Source organism: Myxocyprinus asiaticus, chromosome 30, assembly GCF_019703515.2.
Source record: "Myxocyprinus asiaticus isolate MX2 ecotype Aquarium Trade chromosome 30, UBuf_Myxa_2, whole genome shotgun sequence".
Classification (NCBI taxonomy): domain Eukaryota; kingdom Metazoa; phylum Chordata; class Actinopteri; order Cypriniformes; family Catostomidae; genus Myxocyprinus; species Myxocyprinus asiaticus.
This window is the reverse complement of record NC_059373.1, coordinates 9,142,555-9,162,956: the sequence shown is the minus strand read 5'-3', so window position 1 is coordinate 9,162,956 and position 20,402 is coordinate 9,142,555. Positions and strand designations below refer to the sequence as shown.

Genomic DNA, 20,402 nt, shown 5'->3' with positions numbered 1-20,402 from the left:
TTTTTATTTTTATGTTTTTTTAAAATTTTTTGTGATTATGTAGTACTAGGGTTGCACACAAAACGTGGGACATTGCCTAAATATTATGTGTTTATTTCACTAAAATTAGTAAGGAATGTTCTGGGTTCAGTACAAGTTAAGCTCAATCGACAGCATTTGTGGCATAATGTTGATTAGCACAAAAACGTATTTTGACTCATCCTCCTTTTCTTTAAAAAAAGCAAAAATTGAGGCTACAGTGAGAAACTTACAATGGAAGTGAATGGGACCAATTTTTGAAGGGTTTAAACAGCAGAAATGTGAAGCTTATAATTTTATAAAAGCACTTAAATGACTTCTTCTGTTCAAACTTGTGTCATTTACGCTGCCAATTTATTTAAATTGTCATTTTAGGTGTTGTAGTTTTACGTTGCCCTGGCAAAAAAGTTGTAAAATTGTATATAACTTTACACAGTGAGCGATTTTATTACACTAAAATTGTGTAATTTGTGGGTCAAAATGCATATTGTTCACATCTTGTGGCTGTACTTTTGAAACAGTGATTATTTTATATGTTTACAAATTGGCCCCATTAACTAACTTCCATTTTAAGTGCCTCACTGTTATCCAGATTTTTGCTTTTTCTCAAGAAAAGGAGGGATGGGTCAAAATTAATTTTTGTGGTTATCAACGTTACGCCACAAACGGTGTCAATTGAGCTTTAATTTATATTGAACCCGGAATATTTCTTTAAGAATTTCAACTTTTTTTTTTTTACTACAATGATTTGAATATCAATTCAACAGATTATGTAAAAATTACAACATTGTCATATAATCTTAATTGTTGCATACAACTGAGAAGGTCAAGACCTCTCGGATGGGACAAGGCCAAAGTCCCATTTTAAGGAGAGACATTTAATGTGTTAAAAACTAGCAGCTTATCATGCTAGGTTCATTTTAGACAGCTTAACTAACATAATAAGCTCTCATATAAAAATGTATTCACAGAAAGTGTCTTACAACATTTCAGAAGTGTTGGGGAAGAGTGGGAACAAGGTGGTGTTAGAAAGCGAGTCTGCATAGAGTGAGAAGTTCTAAAATGGAAAAAAAAGAACAGAAAAGGTGTGCGTATGTTTATTGAGGCGACTGGCAATGCCCCAAGCTTAGATAAAGTACAAAGGGAAGAGTCACACCTGCACATTATCCTCCCAAACCACACACACACACACACACACACACACACACTCATACAGTCAAACTGATGTCTCTGACCTCTGACCATTGTTATTTATTTTTTCTGTCACTGGTATAACATTAACCCTCAGAGACAAAACACTTCTTCTATTGACACACGAGGAGAAAATATGTGCTTTCACTCGGCTTGGGAATTCTAACGAAATTCTAAACAGATAGCTCCCATCCTGGTTGCTGATTGGCCATATTCAAATTTATACATTTGACAAACACTTTTATCCAAAGCAACTTAAAGTGCATTCAAGGTCTACATTTTGTCAGAATGTGTTCAGTCGAACCCATGATCCTGGCATCGCTAGAGCAATGGTTGAGCTGTAGGAACATAGATACATATGAACATAAATACACATCCAGAGATCAACTAATAACTTTAATTTACGTATAAGGGGCTATATTTTCCATTGGAAGGATGGTAGTTAAGGAATTTGCTTATTTTTATGACGAATTTAAAAAGCAAAAAGACACTTCAAGTGACATCACATATCTCTGCAATAAACACATGGAGGTCGGCAAGGTCACACTTTCCTAAAATATCATTTATTTTCACATAAGAATTTTCACATTAACTTTTTTTTTTCTTCTTTATCAAATGTCTCTTTTTTATATAATCTTCATTATATACATAATATACATTTTACACAACACATGTACAAAATAAGAATATAAGAATGGCATAAGAGAATAAAGGAAAAAACAAACAATCTTGAAAAACAAATCGGAGTGATTTAACGTTAGTCATATACAGCTACATCAGTCGCACAAACAACTGCTCGGAAGTGAGCTAAAACAGCTACATTGAATGCTATGTCACCAGTCAGAGTGTGTTGTGTGTTGTTCATAGTGCTGTAATTTTAGTTGATTAGTGTTATAAGTGTATGTCTTTCATAAATTTGAAACTTTTAAAAGTTTCTCCTGCTCCCGGTAACAATAGTTACACTCAGTCTGGTGTTTGTTTGTTTTTTTAGCATATTTTCTTACATTTACGCATTCCAATTTACCAACAGAATTCCATCAAACTGAACTGTGTAATTTTTAACTAAATTAAATGAATAAAACTTTACATATTTAGGTTTTTAATTTTTTGTATTTAGTTAAAGATTACTCCATTTAATTTGATGGAATTTTGTTCCAAAAAAGTGTTTATATATCTTAGTGATAGACCAATATATTGGGCAGGCCGATTAATCATCCAATATTTGACCATTTTTAGATTATCAGCACTTGTGAATAACTGCCTGCTTTGCCGATTCCCTCGTGTCAGTTTCAAAATCTCCCATCAGCCAATGAATAATGCACATTTTTCAGTTTTTGTGGTAATATTTGAGTAAATGTGGGGAAAATAAATCTGCATTAATTTTCATTGTTTTTTGCATCTCATGAAATTGCATTATATATATACAGTATGTTTATAGATTTTATTGGGCATCAGCCACCTAGATCTCTAGATATCTGTATCGGCATCAGCCATCTACAAACCGATATTGGTCAATCACTAAAATATTGCAATATTTAGCTTAGTTTAATTGCTTTTAAAAATCTGTTGACTTATTTTCTTCTGTATTTTCTGATTATATTACACAGTTTTACCTAAAGTGTTCTAAGGGGGAAAAACTAAAAAAGCTTTACTTTTGCTCTAAGAACAGTTGAAAAGAATTATAACTACAGTGGGTATTTCTTTCCACATATAAACTGTAATTTTTTGTTGTTGTTACATTTTATGTATGAGTGTTTGTTTTTCATTGATTGTGCTTGGCAGTTTAAATGCTAAGGGTGCACGGTCCAACCCAACCCCACACACTTGGCAGTGTGTGTGTTTGTCCAGTCGACATCATTTCCTTTTTGTTACCTTTCCCCCTTCTCTTACATTTACAAATTTACATACACATTAACCCGCTCACTATAACTCTCTCTCTCTCTCTCTCTCTCTCTCTCTCTTTCCCTTTCACACAGTAACATTTTTGTTTGCTGTATACAGTAATTTGTTCTGCAGCAAAACTAATAATTTACTAACTCTTCAAACAATTAATTTACAAAAACAACACAGCAATTCTGGATCAGCAAGTGTGTCAGTGGGTTTGGTAAACAGTATCAGAGTGTGTTTTGTGTCTGTGTGTGTTCTGTGCCGTTTTCCATGGTTAAATTCCAGGTACGGCACACAGTCTTGTAAAATCATGAGAGGATGAGAATAAACCCCACTGAACTGATGCTACATAAATTCATACGTATATCAAATATTTCTCTGGATCAACAAAAATGAGTAAACAATGAAAGGTTTGATCGCTCTACTCTTTCGTGAGAAGCTCTGTGGTCTTTGGCTCATTCTATAACACTCAAATAAAGGGGTTGTCCATATTTGAACAACATGCTATTACAATTCAAACTGTGCTATTGTTTCCAGGTTTTGGGTAATTAGAAGTTTATATGTAATTAAAAAAACAAAACAAAAGGGAACAAAAATCTCCCTTTGCATGAATTATCTTTCCAGAAAAATACTGACGTCTCATTGTTTTTTCTTCAGAAGTGTCCATATGTAAGAAAGTTCAAAGCCCTCTTCATTCCAGTTATGCTTTCTCAGTTTGCACCAGCAGTGTGAGAGAGCTCTACTTCCTGTCCATTTCCCCCAATGGCCAGCACTGGGTTTTTAAAGAGCTACCCCTGTGTTTTCATCAACACAGAACGCTGTCATTGTAGTCTTTTGTAAGTGTAATTTTGAGTCCAATTATCATCTCAGTGTAAGACCAGCAACAATAAGAGGGGGAGTAACGTTGCGAGCACGGTCCAGGATGCTATTGAAATTGCAGAGTTTGTCCGCGTGCTTTTCTGTACTTCAGGAAGAGCAACGACTGGATCATCTGTAAGAGAACGATCAGCTATTTCAGTTTTTTGTAGTCGGAGATGGCATAGACAGCAAAAAGGCCAGAAGCATACTTAACGCAAGTACACAAACATCAAATGCTTGGCCAATGCAATGCACATACTTAGCATACTTGCAAGAACACAGATTAAGTAAGTACAGTAAGTATGGAGACGACAGAAGCTTGGCAAATGCATTGCAAGCGTGCAGTCCAATTGTACATACTTAACATGTGTTCTTGTGTTACTTTTGCAGTAACAAATCTCAGTACTCAAGAGAGCGATAAAGTTACTTTCAAATATCTATGCCATAAAACCGTGTGTGTTATTATTCAGGTAGCTAGCAATAAACATGTTTATAAAAACTAAGAAGATTCTCTTTAAACTGTTGCTCTGCCATTACAGTTGTCAACCTTAAAGAAAAAACATATCACAGAAGCAGATAGTTTCTGCTAACAGACACAATAGTGCCCCTTGTGGCAACACTGAGTATGCCAAGTGTACTTACATTGTTTATGGATTGCATTTTAAATGCAACGATGCATGAAATAAAATTTGCGTAGCAAGAGACATCTGTGTTCTCGTACTTGCGTAAAGTATATTTCGGGCCTTACAGAGACTTTGAGTTTTGAATGCTAATCAGTGTTACCGTACCTGCTGGTAACCGATTGGATGGTGTGTGGGCTCCTCCCTCTGTTCCCACCTTGGCTCCACCTCCTGTGCCAACCCTGGCTTCTTGGGAGCCTGAATAGAAAGAAAAACACCAAAGTTAAAACAGGCACCAACTAAAATGCAAGACATGCAATTTTAAGATCTGCTGTTTCACCTACACATCACCAAGTGGCCATACTCACCATCATTGGCAACTACGTTCACTTTAAGCCTCATACACTCCTGTCCATGGTGGTGCAGTGGTTTGGCTGTAAGATAAAGATGAAGAGCGTCAAGATGGAGGTAAATTAAAGGATGATGGAAGGAGGTAAAAGGGTTGCAGACAGGTTAATTAGAAACAAGGGTAATAGTGTTAAATGTATAATGGCTAATCCATTTCTCCTTAGATGACTTGAGGTTTAAGTTGAAACCATCTGGACCAGTGACCTGATCTGTCCTGCAACAGGGGAGGACTAACTGTACTCCAAATCTTCAGGTGCCTACGCAATAGAGTTTACACTGCATTGAAGAATGCTGCAAATCCATTGATTTCAGTTGGGATAGTGAATTGCAAGACTTGATGTTTCATCTTACAACCAAAATATAGAGAAAATTATACTGTTTTGCAGCACACTCTGAAGCAGGCATTCAATGACCAATGGGAATTTCAGAGTGGCAGGTGTTTTTAAATATCCAATTTGTTGTATTTGCTTAATTTCAAATGGTCTCAGCTCCTTCCACTCCCCTAAAACGGATCTAATGCTTTCCTATCCTTCAACCCTCTGTCAAAGCTTCCTCTTGTGTGCAAACACCCTTAACCATTCCATTCAAAATGGCATAATGTATATATTCATTTTTAGCAATACTGTTTCCTAGAGGGGTTTGGTTTTGATTTTCGATTCTGCCATTGTTAAATTCTAGACCTCCATATTCCAGTCCACAAGCTGGCTAAAATGGCTCCTTGTGTTTTCAACTGCCCAAACTCCCCCAGGATAGCCCACGGGGATGCCAAATAGGACACGTAGCTGTTTTGTTGCCAGTTAAGACATCCACAACATGGATTAGCTTCAAATGTAATGCATGTATTCATTACTGTGGTGCTAAAGTACGGCTCAAATGTGACTCACACTCTTACTATTAATTGCACAGTTTGTGGGGCAATAAATCTATAACTGGAGTTAGAAGTGTGCTAGTTGCCTTTTTCAGACGTTCAACCAAGTTTTCATTTTCAGTGTTACATTTTTTTTTAAATGATCCACCATAAACATTATTCGCTTGTATTTACATACTGTACATTCACTTGCTCAGGCACAAAGATGTCAGACAATTTTTTAAAGCCTATACTCACAGATATAGTAGTAGCTTTCGCCCTGTCGGAATTCTTTTCCCAGAGTAAACGGAGTGAAGCGCTGGAACTTCTCGGAAAATTTCTCAGGTGCGTGCGGGGCGAAAGGGTGGCCGCATTCCCAGCGCATCTGATCGTAGGACTGTGGACGGCAGGAATCGTAATCTTCATGTTCAACCATGTACAGCACGTAACGCTCTGCATCCTGCGACGGCACCTCGCCCAGTGGGTAGTGTGGGCACACAATGTCCAGATAGTCATTCAGGCGTACCTCAACCGCATAGTCATCCCATCGGAACCTAAAAGAATAAGAGAGATTTCATAAAGACTTTTTGTAAGGAACATCCTAGTTGTATGATTAAAGCAAAACTTCATATCAAAGATTTCTATTTAAGACGGGTTCACAGTGCACTAACAAACGTCAACATATGTCAAAATATCAAACATTTTAAAATTTGCTTTTAAAATGTTGAGAAACATAACTCAATTTCTTACTGCCCCAACAAACACCGACCGTGATTACGCACTGATCCCAAAAAAACCCCCAAAATTTTGGAATTTGACATTTGGAAGCATATTTTATCAACAAAAAGTACATTTTCTGCGACAAGATCAAGCAGGAAAACAAGAAAACTGCAGTGATGCCACTCCCAATGGTGACAAGCAGAATTCTTAATTTAGGGAACTTTTATGGAATGTCTGACTTGAATGCCAAGCCTGATGCAATCACATTTTCAATTGCCCTCGCATTGATCTTGATACCATCTCAAAGACGAATGGCAAATCACAAACGGACAGAGCCAGAGAAGAAAAACCGAAAGCATAAATAGGGAACAAAGGAGAGACAGATGAGTACCTTGATTTCTTTACAGAACAAGAGATGGGACAGATGCATGAATATAGATTATTCTAAACATGGTTTCATTGATTACACTGCATGTTGTCTGCATTCAAAGAACTGTCAGTGAGAATGACAGGAACTTGGATTCGTTCACGTGAATGTGTGAGTTTATTGATCTTGCTCGTCTCGTGAGAGCAGAGTCTTATTTGCGCAAAGATATCAGCAATCTGTTGGGTTGCATCAATAGGTGATGACTATTGACTATCCTCAGATACACACGCTCACACACACACAAAAAAACACAAACAGAGAAATAAATCTGTGTTTCGTCTGCAGCCTTTGACACATTCCCTTATTCATTAGAGATAAACACACGCACTTCGACTGACAAGAGTCATACACACCCTGTCTATGCCACACTCCTCCCTTTCATTTGACACACAGAGGAAAGCAACGGAGACAGTCTGCCTGTCTGCTCCTCTCCACTCCTGCCTCTGTCATTTGTTTCATTCTCTGTTCTGCTGGCAGTTTACTATCTCTGTTTATGTGCAGCCCACTGATAGAAGAATGCCATAGGAAGATAGAATGCCCTCGTTTATTTATTCATCCTTTTATCCAACCATCACTGGATGCCACTTTAGCTTGCATATGTTGGTTTCTGAGATCAGCTCAGTTTCAGACTCTTACATTCTGAGCTCGATATCATCCAAACATTCAGCATGTCTGAAATCAGATAAAATCACTTTTTGGGCACCCCGGGCACCACTTTTTGGATGGTGATCAGGTTCACTTGTTATGCTCTCAAAAAATATCTCTCTTCTGCGCCATCTTATTTTTCGTAGTGCGAGGGATATTACAGATCATGTTTTACTTGTCGTTTATCAATTTTTACATTCTATGAAGGGGTGCTTGCCAGAGCAAAACTCATTTCCTCAATACTGTGATATTGTGGGGGCTTGCCAGGGCATTGCTATGTGTTCTGAGTGGTTCTTGTCATGTTCCTATTTGGTTGCTAATGTGTTCTGTATGGTTACTAGGTGTTTGTTTTACTTTCCAAAGTCAAGAGAAAATCTCTAACCCTAGGTATAAACAATAGTAATAGTGATACTTGCCCTCGCAGCACCACTTATTAACACTGTTATGGATCTGTTGATGTTGAAATATCAGATAACAAAACCTCTCAAGGTCCTAACCAAGCTTGACATCCTTCTATTTTCTGGAGAATTGTAGCTTTTCTCCAGGTCTGTTGGACACAACAGTAGCTTTATTTCCCAGAATGTGTGTTTCGGTCCATGTGCGACTACATCCACACGTCTGCTTTATGATCAAAGTCTGTAAGTGGGTCTCTCTCTTGTTTGTTGATGGTGGGACCCCCTGGTCTTGGGACAGACGATCTGGCTCCAGACCCCTTCTATTCTTACACACACACACACACACACACACACACACACACACACACACACACACAGGCCTTTTAATTGGCCTGCTGCTTTCACTCACTGCAGATGCAAACAGTGACTCCCAGTCACACACTTTCAATTCTCTTGAGAATTCGTACAGAAGTCACACATTGATCCAGGCGATGACGACTTTGATGAGTGAAGCAAATATACCCCATCCCCAATAACAATTTACATATCTCACATTCTTTAACGGCTGTCACAAGATGCTTAAGAGCAGTCATCTGGCACTCCAACACAACCACACACACACACCCTGTTAAAGCCCTGATTAAAATCTGTTTGGTGGTATGGCCCCAATGTGTTTATCAAAAGGGGGTCAGGAGGGGGGGCAATTAAAACACAAAGAGTGAAATTAAACTGGCCCCAGAGGAGGGCAATTATGCAGCTCCCCCCTCTGCCCCAGGGGGCTGGGAGTCAGAGGGAAGGGTGGGAGAAACCAGTGGGGGATGGAATCACCTTCAATAGAGGGGTCAGCGGGTGCTCCCCGCTCTAGTGTCTTTGCAAAAGCTACAGTTACTTTATCAATGGCTTTATTCATGTATTAATGCCATTCGCTCATTTTAATTAATTCCTCACACACATACAGGCCTAAACTTCATCTTTAACACCCGTTGATGTTCAATACCCATCCATGTTTTGTGCTTTCTCTGCTCTTTTTATGCCCTAAACACAGACTTGGAAAAGGTGTTTGAGTGAATCTCATGAAAACATGTCTGGGTCACTTTTTTTTATAAAAATCAGAAGGGAAAAAATACTAAATATATTTTGCTTAAAGAAAATTAACCAGTTTTTAAGTCATGACAATTAAGCACATTTCTACCCAAATTCTTATTACCGTAATGCATCTTGTTTTACTTTTGCGCTTTTTGTCACTTCCTTTATTCTCAATGGTGATTCTCATTAGATTCTCATTACTGCAGTACAATAATTTATTTATTTTAAAAAACAATATAATAATGCAATTTTTTCCAAACATTTAGCACTTTTGCAATCTTTTTTGTCATAGGGAAATTAAAGATACATTTTTACTAGATTTTTAAATTTTTCTTAATTTAAATGATTGATTGATTTATTTAGAATGATTCCATTTTCGGATGAAATATGACCTGCTCATGTTGGTTTATGAGACTCACCCATTATAAAGAAAGTCAAAGAGTAAGTAGTGATATCAAACATGCTCTCTTCAATACCAATTCAATACCACCCCATCTCTATTTTTTAGAGGAAATGAATGAACTTCATGTTTGATTTATGAAGACTGAAACCTGGCAGATGAATATGTTGATGCTTGTGAGTCACGTCCGTGCTTACCGGAATACGTGATAAGCTAATGTTCTTTAATCCTGAACTCACTTTCCGCCAACATCATCAGCAGATCGCTTGGTCAGGAGGACTGACTTGGTGCCAAACGGGCAACTGTAGGGTTAATCTGAGGTCTCTTAATCTTTAGTTCAAAGTTTATTGCTGTTGTTGTTCTTTTTTACCCCCTTTCTGTGTCTTTCTATCAGTTGGCCTCTCCCTTTCTCATTTCAACACTCTATCACTCACTGGACTGTTGGAGCTCGGGGAGGGGTGGGTGATCAGTCGGGGGTGAGAGGTTGAGGAAATGCTCAGAGTCAGCAGTATAGACCTTAACACACACTTATAACCAAACGCAAACAGAGATGTAGGGAGGTTGGTTAGTACTCTAAGAAAATGTGTGAGTTAAAATTATTTCCATATTCACCTTTTGGGGTAGGTTTGGCAGGGAGGTTCTGGGGACACTTTGTCCTCAAAGTATAGCAAGGTAAACCCACACACAAAAACACAGCAACAATAGGTCCGCCAACATCCCTGTCATCTGATCTGTGATCTGATATTACAATCTAAAGGTAATAAACAAAATACTGACCCCCGATCTGTTCATATGCCCATCATTCACGCCAACCCCTCCGCACACCTGCACTGACTAGCTAAAGTGACTATGTCATTAGCCCTAAAACTCATGCAGATCGTCTTCCCCATGCCATTTTAATTCACTGCTAATGCAAGCAATATCGTTCCAGGTGACTGGTTCAGAATGCAGTGCTGCTGGATCATCGGGCTCTCTGTGCTCCGGGATTACTCTGCCTATGTTGCCAAAGGGGCCAGGGGCCTCATTTGGCTTAATGCGGGCAGAGAGAGAGAGCAAGCAGAGGGACCCATAGCAAGCTCTTTTATTGTTGTGAAAAACAGTCAGAGTGTTACACACTGGAGTGGTTCTGATGCAAAAGTAACAAAGGCTGCTAAGAGAGACCGAAAAAAGAGAGAGAAAACAGAGGGATAGAAAGGAACAGAGAGAGAAAGAACAAGAAAGAATAAAGCAAGAGACATTATAAGGAAAGGAAGAAAGAAAGGTTTGGAAATGTTAGGGAAGGAAAGGTTTGGTTTGAAAAAGGAAGGAAAGGAAAAGCAAAAGGAAAAAAGTTAGGAAAGCAAAGATTTGGATTGAAAAGGAAAGGAAATTGAAAAAAAAAAGGTTTGAAGGTAGGAAAGGTAAGTTAGGAAAGGAAAGGTTTGGTTTGAAGGGAAAGAAAAGGTTTGGGTTAATAGGGAAATGAAAATATCTTTTGTTTGGATTTTCTCAAAAACTTTCTTTATACTGTGCAGGTGTAAGAGACATAAACACAAAAGAGAAGAGGGGGAAGAAAGGAGACAAAAAGAGAGAAGAATCCTTTGATACATCAGCACAGGCTGCTCTTGTGCCTGTCCGGGCCCTGACTCAGACCAGTCCCACTCTTTAATTTTTTCTTCTATCCTTCCATCTCTGCCCACTCTCTCTCTTTCCTCCCTCGGTCTGTCTCTCAGTGCTCAATAAGCCTGTTTGATCCCCCATTCATTCTCCCTGCGAACCCACCCCCCAGATGCTCTCATCTAATCAGGGTCCTGCTCGCTGGAATTCGAGGCATGTTAGTTTGTGACCTACGTTTGTGGACACTAACTCTGGCCCTTGCCATTGCCATGGCAACCAAAATCCAACCAGTTCCCCCTTTAACAAGACCATATTCCACACAAGGTTTTTTTTTCTCAATCCATCTTGTTTTCATACATCCTATCCTCATCAATCTTTTTTCTTTTCCTTCAATTCGCTCAACCTTTTGTCCGTCTGCTTCATTGATCAACTTGTCAGATTAGCCTTTTCAAAAATTGAACACTTTACTTTCTTTCATAAAGGAATGGCTGAGCAGTGCCTGATAAAGGTCTACTCAAAGATAACAGTGTTTGCATTCTAATCCAATGATCCATAAGAACAGCCCTTTCAATTTACGGCTTTCTATTTACAGAAAGTTTTTATTTATTTTTTTACTTAACATAATCCCGTAACAAAGTGTGTATGATAAGTGCTGCATTTCTAAACTCCTTAATTGCGAGTATAGTTAAAAGGTGCTTCAGGAAATAGTGATCTAACTCCTTATTTGTCCAGTCTATCATACAAAACACAGACCCATCCAATCAACTGTACTAACCACCTGGCACCAATGTCCTCTCATTGATAAATAAATTGTATAATTAATAACATGGGAAAAACAGGATTATTAAAAGGATAGTTGAGAAAGATGACTTGATTCTAAATTATAAATACATAAGGCATCTCATTTCACTATGAAAATATCCTCAGTAATTCCTTGCATTGTTCAGGAACAGGCTCAGCCACCCTTCAAGGGGGAGTTGCCTCTTGCACCATCCCGTCACCACACGCTGTAATAACATGCGTGCGATGTGTCGTGGGAATGGACCTTCGTCTCAAAAAACAGTCCCATTAAAGAGCAGGACAAACAACAAGACCATGGAGCAAAAACCACATGATGGGGCTGCGAATATGACAACAAGTTCTCAACACAACAAAATGACACACAAACATACCGATACACTCACACAAACTTAACGGCCCGCTACCATCCTTTGTGTTGCTTAAAATAACTTAGCATATGATCGCAAATGACATTTAAAACCCTCACGCACATAAACCTTAAGATGGTATGCAGAAAGTATTCAGGGTTCGTTTGTGAGTAATGGATAATGATTTTAGAAAGTCATTCAAATTCAGACCGATTTGTGAACCGGTTCAACAAATTCATCAAAAAGAACCGACTCGCTCACAAATAAGAGCAATACATAGCCTATGAAATATTTTAGAGTGGAGCATACCTTGAAAAATGTATACTCATGACATGACTTTAAGATTTTATTAGTTTCTGTGACTTTTCCATGCCTGGAAAACACTTTTTTTTTTATTTCAAATCACCTGATATTTCCAGCTTTTCCATGACCGTGGGAACACTGGCTATTGGTAGGATGAGTTTAATAAAAAGATTAGACATTCAACTGATCTGTATTGTTAAATAAAAGATTAAATGCTAATTAAATAGGAAAGATAACCAAAAATGTCTCAAGAATGAGGTGACAGAGAGGGAAAGGGTTGACCGTGAGAATACACAAAGATTCTGGGAATTCTAAGGGAGTGAAATAAATGAGAGAGCAGCTGTAGGATAAAACGGAAAGATAACAGCATTACTGCAGGTGTAAAAAATGGGTGAGTCTCCTTCAAGATGCAGAGAAAGATATATGGAGCGGTGGTGATTGGGGGGGCGTATAATAAGTGTTTTTCCAATATTGAGCAGTAGATAATACTCAAGAAATTGCATTCTCAATCCCTTTAACTTGTGTGTACACGGAAGTGGGTGTCTGAAACTTGTGTAAGAAGCAAGCTGCTTGCGTGCGCGAGTGTGTGAGAAAAGTATTGTTTATTGTACGCACAGGATGTGCAGTTTTCCCGGGAAAACACTTGGCCAGGAAACTCACTCTTAACAAGGAAAAAGCAGTCTCTTCGTAAAACACAGATATACACACTGCCCCCTTGAAAACCTTTGAACACATTTCACTAATTCGCTTGATCAGTCGGGTCTGTAATCTCAATATGGTGCGAGCAAATCAGTTCAGGTCAAGTAAATCTCACATGATTTGACAAATATCACATATTTCACACATATAAATCAAACACTTCTGGCCTGTAGGGACTAGATGTAGCAGTCTACTGGAGAAGATTATCATGGGTCAACAATTTTAGGCAGATTCAATTCACAAGACTAAAGATTAAGCAAGCAGACTGCAATCTGGAGAAGGGAGGGAGGGAATGGAGAATTACTAGAAAGGAGGATGAGGATGGACTAGTAGGAAAAATCATTAGTTTCTGCATAATTTCCAAGAAAATAAAAGGACAGAGGGTCATCAGCGGGTCTAAACAGAAAGAAATCCACACACTTTTTTCACATTTTATCTGTCAGAGAATCTGTGGATTTGAATGGATTTAAACATCGTTAAATGTGTTTAACAGAACCAAAGTCTTTCTAGCAAGTCAGTCCAATGTCGCCAATCTTTGGAATGCTCTCGGGAGGCTATTTCAAGTCATGACAGTGCAGCTCCTATTTATTTGAATGGAGAAAGACTAAAAAAAAACAAATCTCAAAAATGGTTGGTCAAGATTACGATCAAAGAACATATTTCAAATCAGCAATAAAATTGGACAATACTGGAATCATAAATTGTGCTTCTTTACCTCAGGTTACCCTAAAAAACGCAGTTTTCATGGCTTGTTTAGCTAAAGATTTGATTGACAGGCGATGTTATTATCTAAAAAGTGATTGGCTCTTTTATCTGTAAGGCGGGACTTCCTTTCTACATCCATTGACCGTTGGCACTTAGAGCTCCTTGATTGGGCGTTCCAATTACTCCCATTCATTTAAATAGAAGTGACCCATCTCTGCTAAATAGTCTCTGACGGAAACGAGCATACGAAACTGTTATTAGAAATGGATAAAGAAACACAAAGCGCAGTGGATTTGTACTTTGTGAATGTTTGCCGTTCAAATTTGGTGGAAATCTTTAGAATATATTAAACTATATTCTGACATTATCTTGATTTACAAATGAGGAAAAACACAAGCAACACTTTTCGACCAGTGAATATTAATAACTGTTCTAAGACCTTTCTAGCAGTATGTGATTACTGGATAAGGATTTTTCAAAATCATTTTGATTTACACTGATTTACAAATGAAGAACGATTTGTGAATCAGTTCAAACAATTAATTGGAAAGATCTGACTAAAACGAATAATTTCTTCACAAAACAGACATCACTATGGTTGTGAGCAAGTTTTACTCTACGCAAGAGCAAAATTTAGCTAATGAAATATCTCACTGGAGAGCATAACTTGAAAAATGTATACATTTCCATGAATTTTGAGATTCTATTTATTTTTATTACTTTTCCACTCCTGGTAAACACACAGTCAAAAAAAAAAAAAAAAAAAGATTTTGTGATATTTCCAAATTTGTCATGACCGTAGGAACCCTGAAGCAATTTATTATAAAATTTTAGCAGTACAGCAATACCGACATTCAAGATGGTAGTGGTACAAAAGCTACAGCAGAAGTGTAATGGAGGAAAGAAGAGAAAAGAGGGAGATTTTTCCACCAGGGAATGGATGGCAGAGTGGAACAGTTCGATTTGACTCAAGTTTTATTGACTGAAACCCCTGAAGTAATGCCATGTGAGTGATCATACAGTACACACATTTAAAGGTGGTGTAGTTATAATAAATTTAGGGCAAAGATATGGTTTGGGGGGTGTTTTCCAGCACAGCACAGATAAGGTGAAAGAGAGGAGAAAAGGGGAGTAAAACAGGCTCTGGTGGTTATGCCTGCCAAAACCAATAAAGGACCAAGACTATGAAAAAAATTCAACACCTCTTTCTCTTTATTCTTCCTTCTTTTACAGAGGGAAAGGAAATAAGGACAGGAACTGAATAAACAGATGAAAAGCAATAGCATGTAAGGGTGAGATAAAAGGTAGAGAGGGAACAGGGGCAAAACCAGACAGACCAGAAGAATAAAGCAGAGACCAGGAAGGAGGGGAGAGAGGTGGGCTTGAGTGGCGGCCTCCCTATTTGAAGACCACCAGAGACTGAGAGACTACATAAAGTGAATGGCACTTCATCACTCACTCTCTTACTGCCACTCTAACACGCATACACACAGATCTGATGAGTTTAATGCTAAGTGACATGCAGACAAAAGAAAAATAGCACTTCATCACCGGTTTCTATCTCCACTTCTCTCCTTACACACATACAGATGCACGCAGTGACAGACATACAGCATGAATGACACTTCATCTCGCCAGCGAACTCTGCCCCATGATTGGTCACACTAGCACCGGTTTTGTTCCGCCACAGATCTGCGGTGGGAACGTGCTAATTTGGCTGGAACATATAACAAAAAAGCACTTAGCTGGCAAAACCCCACAAGCAAAGCCCCATTCCCTTGGAAAAAAAAAAAAATACCATTGAATGGGACATTTTGGGTAGAAATGCAAGAAAGCCCAGTTTCTGGCTGAATTAAACCATGTAAAAGGCCTCTTTTGTAGGGTGAAACAGTAACACAATGGGGTGACGGCAGACAAAAAAAATGTGAGGAGGTCGGAGAGTTTTGGGATACAGATGGATAGGGAAAGCGTGAAATGATTGAAGGAAAGAGTTAAAGAAAAAGGAGCAGAGGAGTGGGTGAACTTTGTACCAGTAAACCATGCAGTGCAGGGCACAGAGCCAGGGGAAAGGGAGGAGGTTTGGGAAAGACAGGTAGGAAAGAGAGGCCAAAGGAGGAGAAAAAAGGGAAAAGAGAGAGAACAAATAGAAAGCAAATGAATCTCTATAAGCCTTTGTGAGCTCATACAATAACAAGACCAAGAGCAACACTAACAGAAAATATTCAGCAACCATAGAACTGATATTAATGGATTACAATGACTGACTGGCTGAATGGTGGTTCTTTCAAATGGTTTAAATAGAGAAAAACAGTAAAAGTGTAACTTTTGGTAATTGTTACTTTCTTAGTTTACTCTGCACTGTTTTTTTTATTCTTCTTCATTTTATGTTGCACTAATGATATTGCATTTGTTAATCAGCCATTTATTATGTTGGCTCTACAAAGCCAACATACTGTTAGTCTACAGACATGGTTTAGGGCTTTTTCAAAATCTGTAAACCAAGACCAAAACTTCTCCTAGAGCTTTCAAGCTACATCCACCAAACTTGGCATAGACCTTCAGATTGTTCCGACCAGGGTTGCTAAAACTTGTTTAACAGAACGGAATTACAGTTTTTGCAAAAATCCAATAGACTTACATTGCAATGTAATGTCTTGGCAAACTTTGCCTATCTAGTTTGAAGTATTGTTATTTTACTTTATTTTACTCTGCACAATTTATCATTTTAGCATCTATGTTGGTAACAGTTTTGTAATGCAAAAGAAATTTTGTCATGCCAATCAAGCAAACAAAATTGAAATGGAGAAACACACTTCATTCTCTGCAAGTGTGTACCAAAAAGTTAGGCTAATTGAGAAAATTTGGTTAATAAATATATGAGTCAGTGAATCATAACCCAAGCACTGGATTACAACTACAAACTCGGACACTCCTTATCCACACATACAGCGTTGCATTAGATCAACTATTGAATTTGAGCAGCACTACAACACATGTGTTACCAACAAGCAGCAGCAAGCGTAACAAGAGCACGCACCAACAAATTCAAACATGCAGGCTTACTCGACCTGACACAGAATCACCTCTACAGCCTAAAAAAACCCACTCAGCTGCAGTGGACCCTGGAGTCAACCTTCCCCCAAGGCATATACACATCTAAACACACACATACACTGTCAACCATGTGCATCGGAGGTATGAATGCATAAACAACACACAAATGCAATTAGTTATATATTCCTGGAGTTTGTGGAATTAAATATTCCTTTATATGGAATAAATTAATTGGGCATTTAAATAAATAAATAGAAACAAAGAATGACAGAGCATTTCCCCCAACCCCTCAGATATTTCTGTGAAAAGAGGATTAGATAACACAGAGAGAAATATTTATATCTGAAATGGTACGTTTAGTAGAGATTATACTTTTAGTCGCTGAAATAATCGCTGTTGTTTGGCCATTGACGTAACCATTGCATCTGCTGAAGCAAACACATTTCTTTTTCTGAGCATGTACTGTACGCCTTTCTCAGAAGAACAGATAGGATAAATCTGTGTGTTTGAGTGTGGAGGGGGCAGACACTCTGTTGCTTCAGGCTTTTTTTCGGTTATCAGCTTTACCTGCTGCATTCTGTGTACAATAATTCACAGTCACTGCATTTGTGGCCTCTGAATATTGGCACCTATTACTCAGATCCGACAAACTCATCACTGTAATGCAACATGAACTCAACATGAAAGGAGTTGTTCTTAACGTTGATAAATCCGATTCATTTGAACGAATCGTTTTGTTCGTACGGTTCGTTTCATTGGAGCTGTTCAAAAACATCGGTTCGCTGGTTCTTGAGTCGTCACTTGAAAGCGTTGTCAAAAGTCAAAGCGTGACATTTAATGTGTCATTTTTTTTTTTTTCAGTTTAAACACATATTTAAACAAACATTTTTTTCTTCAGATTTTCTACCAATGTGTCAATCAAATTTTGTGTAATCGATGGTTCTGAAATGAAGCGTATCAACCATCTCAAAAACAATTATTTGCTGTCTCCTTTCAGCAAGTTTTGCAATCCAGCGTCAGCCCTCAGCTTTGATGAACACTCACTCAGCATCCAAGGAATATTTCAACACATTGTTGACTCATTCAGGTGAAAAAACTTGAAAAAAACTTGAAAAAAAAAAATAATAATAATAATATATATATATATATTCCCTTGTATTTTTCGACTTAAAGGAATAGTTAACAAAAAAAAAATTTTTTTTTACTCATTTCTCTTTTTACTCATTTACTCACCCTCATGCCATCCCAGATGTGTATGACTTTCTTTCAGCAGAACACAAATGAAGATTTTTAGAAGAAATCTCAGCTCTGTAGGTCCATTCAATGCTAGTGTGACCAAAACTTTGAAGCTCCAAAGAGCACATAAAGGCAGCATATAAGACTCCAGTGGTTAAATCCATGTCTTCTGAAGCGATCCAATCGATTTTGGCTGAGAACAGACCAAAATATAACTATAATCTTGACATCAACAGTCTCCTTGGCAATCATGATTTCAAACTCGATTACACTTTCTAGCACCATCAAGCACTAGGAAGTGTAATCAAACTTGAAATCATATTCTTGTCTAGAGACTGCAATGGCCAGATGTACAGTGGAAAAGGAGTTCCATCCACCCAGAATCGATTGGATCGCTTCAGAAGGCGTGGATTTAATCACTGGAGTCTAATGGAGTACTTTTAAGATGCCTTTATGTACTTTTTGGAGCTTTGCAGTTCTGGTCACCATTCACTTGCATTATATAGACCTACAGAGATGAGATGTTCTTCCAAAAGTCTTTGTTTGTGTTCTGCAGAAGAAACAAAAGTCATACACATCTGGGATGGCATGAGGGTGAGTAAATGATGAAAGAATTTTCATTTTTGGGTGAACTGTTCCTTTAAATCCTGTTCTGGTCATTCAGCATAAATTAACGACGCATCATACGTCTAAAAAAAGCATGAAGGTACACAAGATTAGATTAAATAATATGTTCCTAATCATGAATGACCATAAAGTTGGTGGGTCACAATTTTAAAAGTTACTGTTGATGTTAAACTGTACGAGAATGAGCACAGTCAGCGCACAACCTGGCAAGCATCAGCTCCTTTGAGAAAGAGACAGATTTCTGAATCAACTCCGCTGTACAAGCACAGGTAAACAAACAGTCCAGTGATGAATAAAAGGCAGATTATGGCGCAAAAAGAGTGACTTGATTACGCAATCTGTTACAGGTAAAGATGTATCAACACCACAGCGGCGGCGTAACATTGAATCCAAGATCCCACAATGTAAACAAGCACACGAGTCAGCAGCCCAAATACACTGAGCGTACGTACAAACTGTATTAAGATTAAGCTAAAAAAAAAAAAAAAAGGAGCAAAAAGTTATAACAATTTAAAACAACTGCGCTGCTCGAGTTCCCAAAATGTATTTTGTTATTAACCAGCATTGTTTCAAATATTTTTTTTCTTCTAAAAAAGGTAAAATTATAATAATAATAATAAAAATAAATACTTACTTGGGGTTGGTACTATTCCAGAAAACAGTGTGCCTCTCGGCAGAGACAAGGAAAGCGCATATACTCGCTCCGATGTATAAGAGCCACACCAGATCCATTATTGAAGCTCTGTAATTCAATCCAAGGACAGAAAATAACCAGCAATAGGTGGGGTAATTTTACAGCTCCTTTTTTTCCCGTACAGCCGTAACTGTTTTTTAGCTAGTAAATATTTGGTTTCTACTCAGCACAATGTAAACGAACAAAAAAAAGTGACAAATCAACAGCTTTGCGTCTGATATCTATCATGTCAGTTCTGAATGAAACTTTCTCCGCGTCGCACTTTGGTTTTGAGAAAAGACCTTCCGGACAGACCACGCCCACTACACCTCCAACAGCCAATGAGCACGCAGGATTTTATTCCCAACAACGGAGAAGCTGTCGGTCGCCCTCTGCAGACACAGTAACACACACAGACAGTTGAGCTCAACTCAGATTGAGGTTGAGGAATCGACTGTTATCATAGTTTCCAAATATGCTAAAGTTATGTTTGAACATATCGATAAATCCGGGAGGCTTCCTGGAACACCTTATGATCGAACAGCCCGGGTATAAAAATAAACCGTTTCATATCGATTCACTCGTTCTGAGAAAGCGTTTAATTTCAGCGAGCCTGATTGATTGGATACGAGCGAACTGAAGTGTTAAACGATTCGTAAAGGCACCTTTTAACACTTTGGGTATAAATGCTTTTCATCTTCCCAAATCAACAAACGTTTCTATAACGAACAAGCCAACAAGACTTTCACACAGACTAGTTAGTCTTTGGTCAATCAATTAAAAGGTCTTCATTTGCTCTCTCTAGTGTAAACAACTGATTACAGTTGATATTTGATAAAGTGATTAACATCCCAGAGAG

General features: G+C 38.1%; 1 protein-coding gene across 1 annotated transcript; it reads right to left on the bottom strand.

Moving 5' to 3' along the window:
• Positions 1-1,750: 1,750 nt before the first annotated feature.
• LOC127421014 (ephrin-A1-like) lies at positions 1,751-19,792 on the bottom strand. The gene is made up of 5 exons (XM_051663726.1): positions 19,505-19,792; positions 6,088-6,383; positions 4,943-5,008; positions 4,743-4,832; positions 1,751-4,087 (listed from the first exon to the last, which is right to left on the bottom strand). Exons 1-5 carry the CDS (start codon positions 19,600-19,602, stop codon positions 3,963-3,965), a joined length of 675 nt encoding a protein of 224 aa, XP_051519686.1. The 5' UTR covers positions 19,603-19,792; the 3' UTR covers positions 1,751-3,962.
• Between the last annotated feature and the right edge of the window lie 610 nt (positions 19,793-20,402).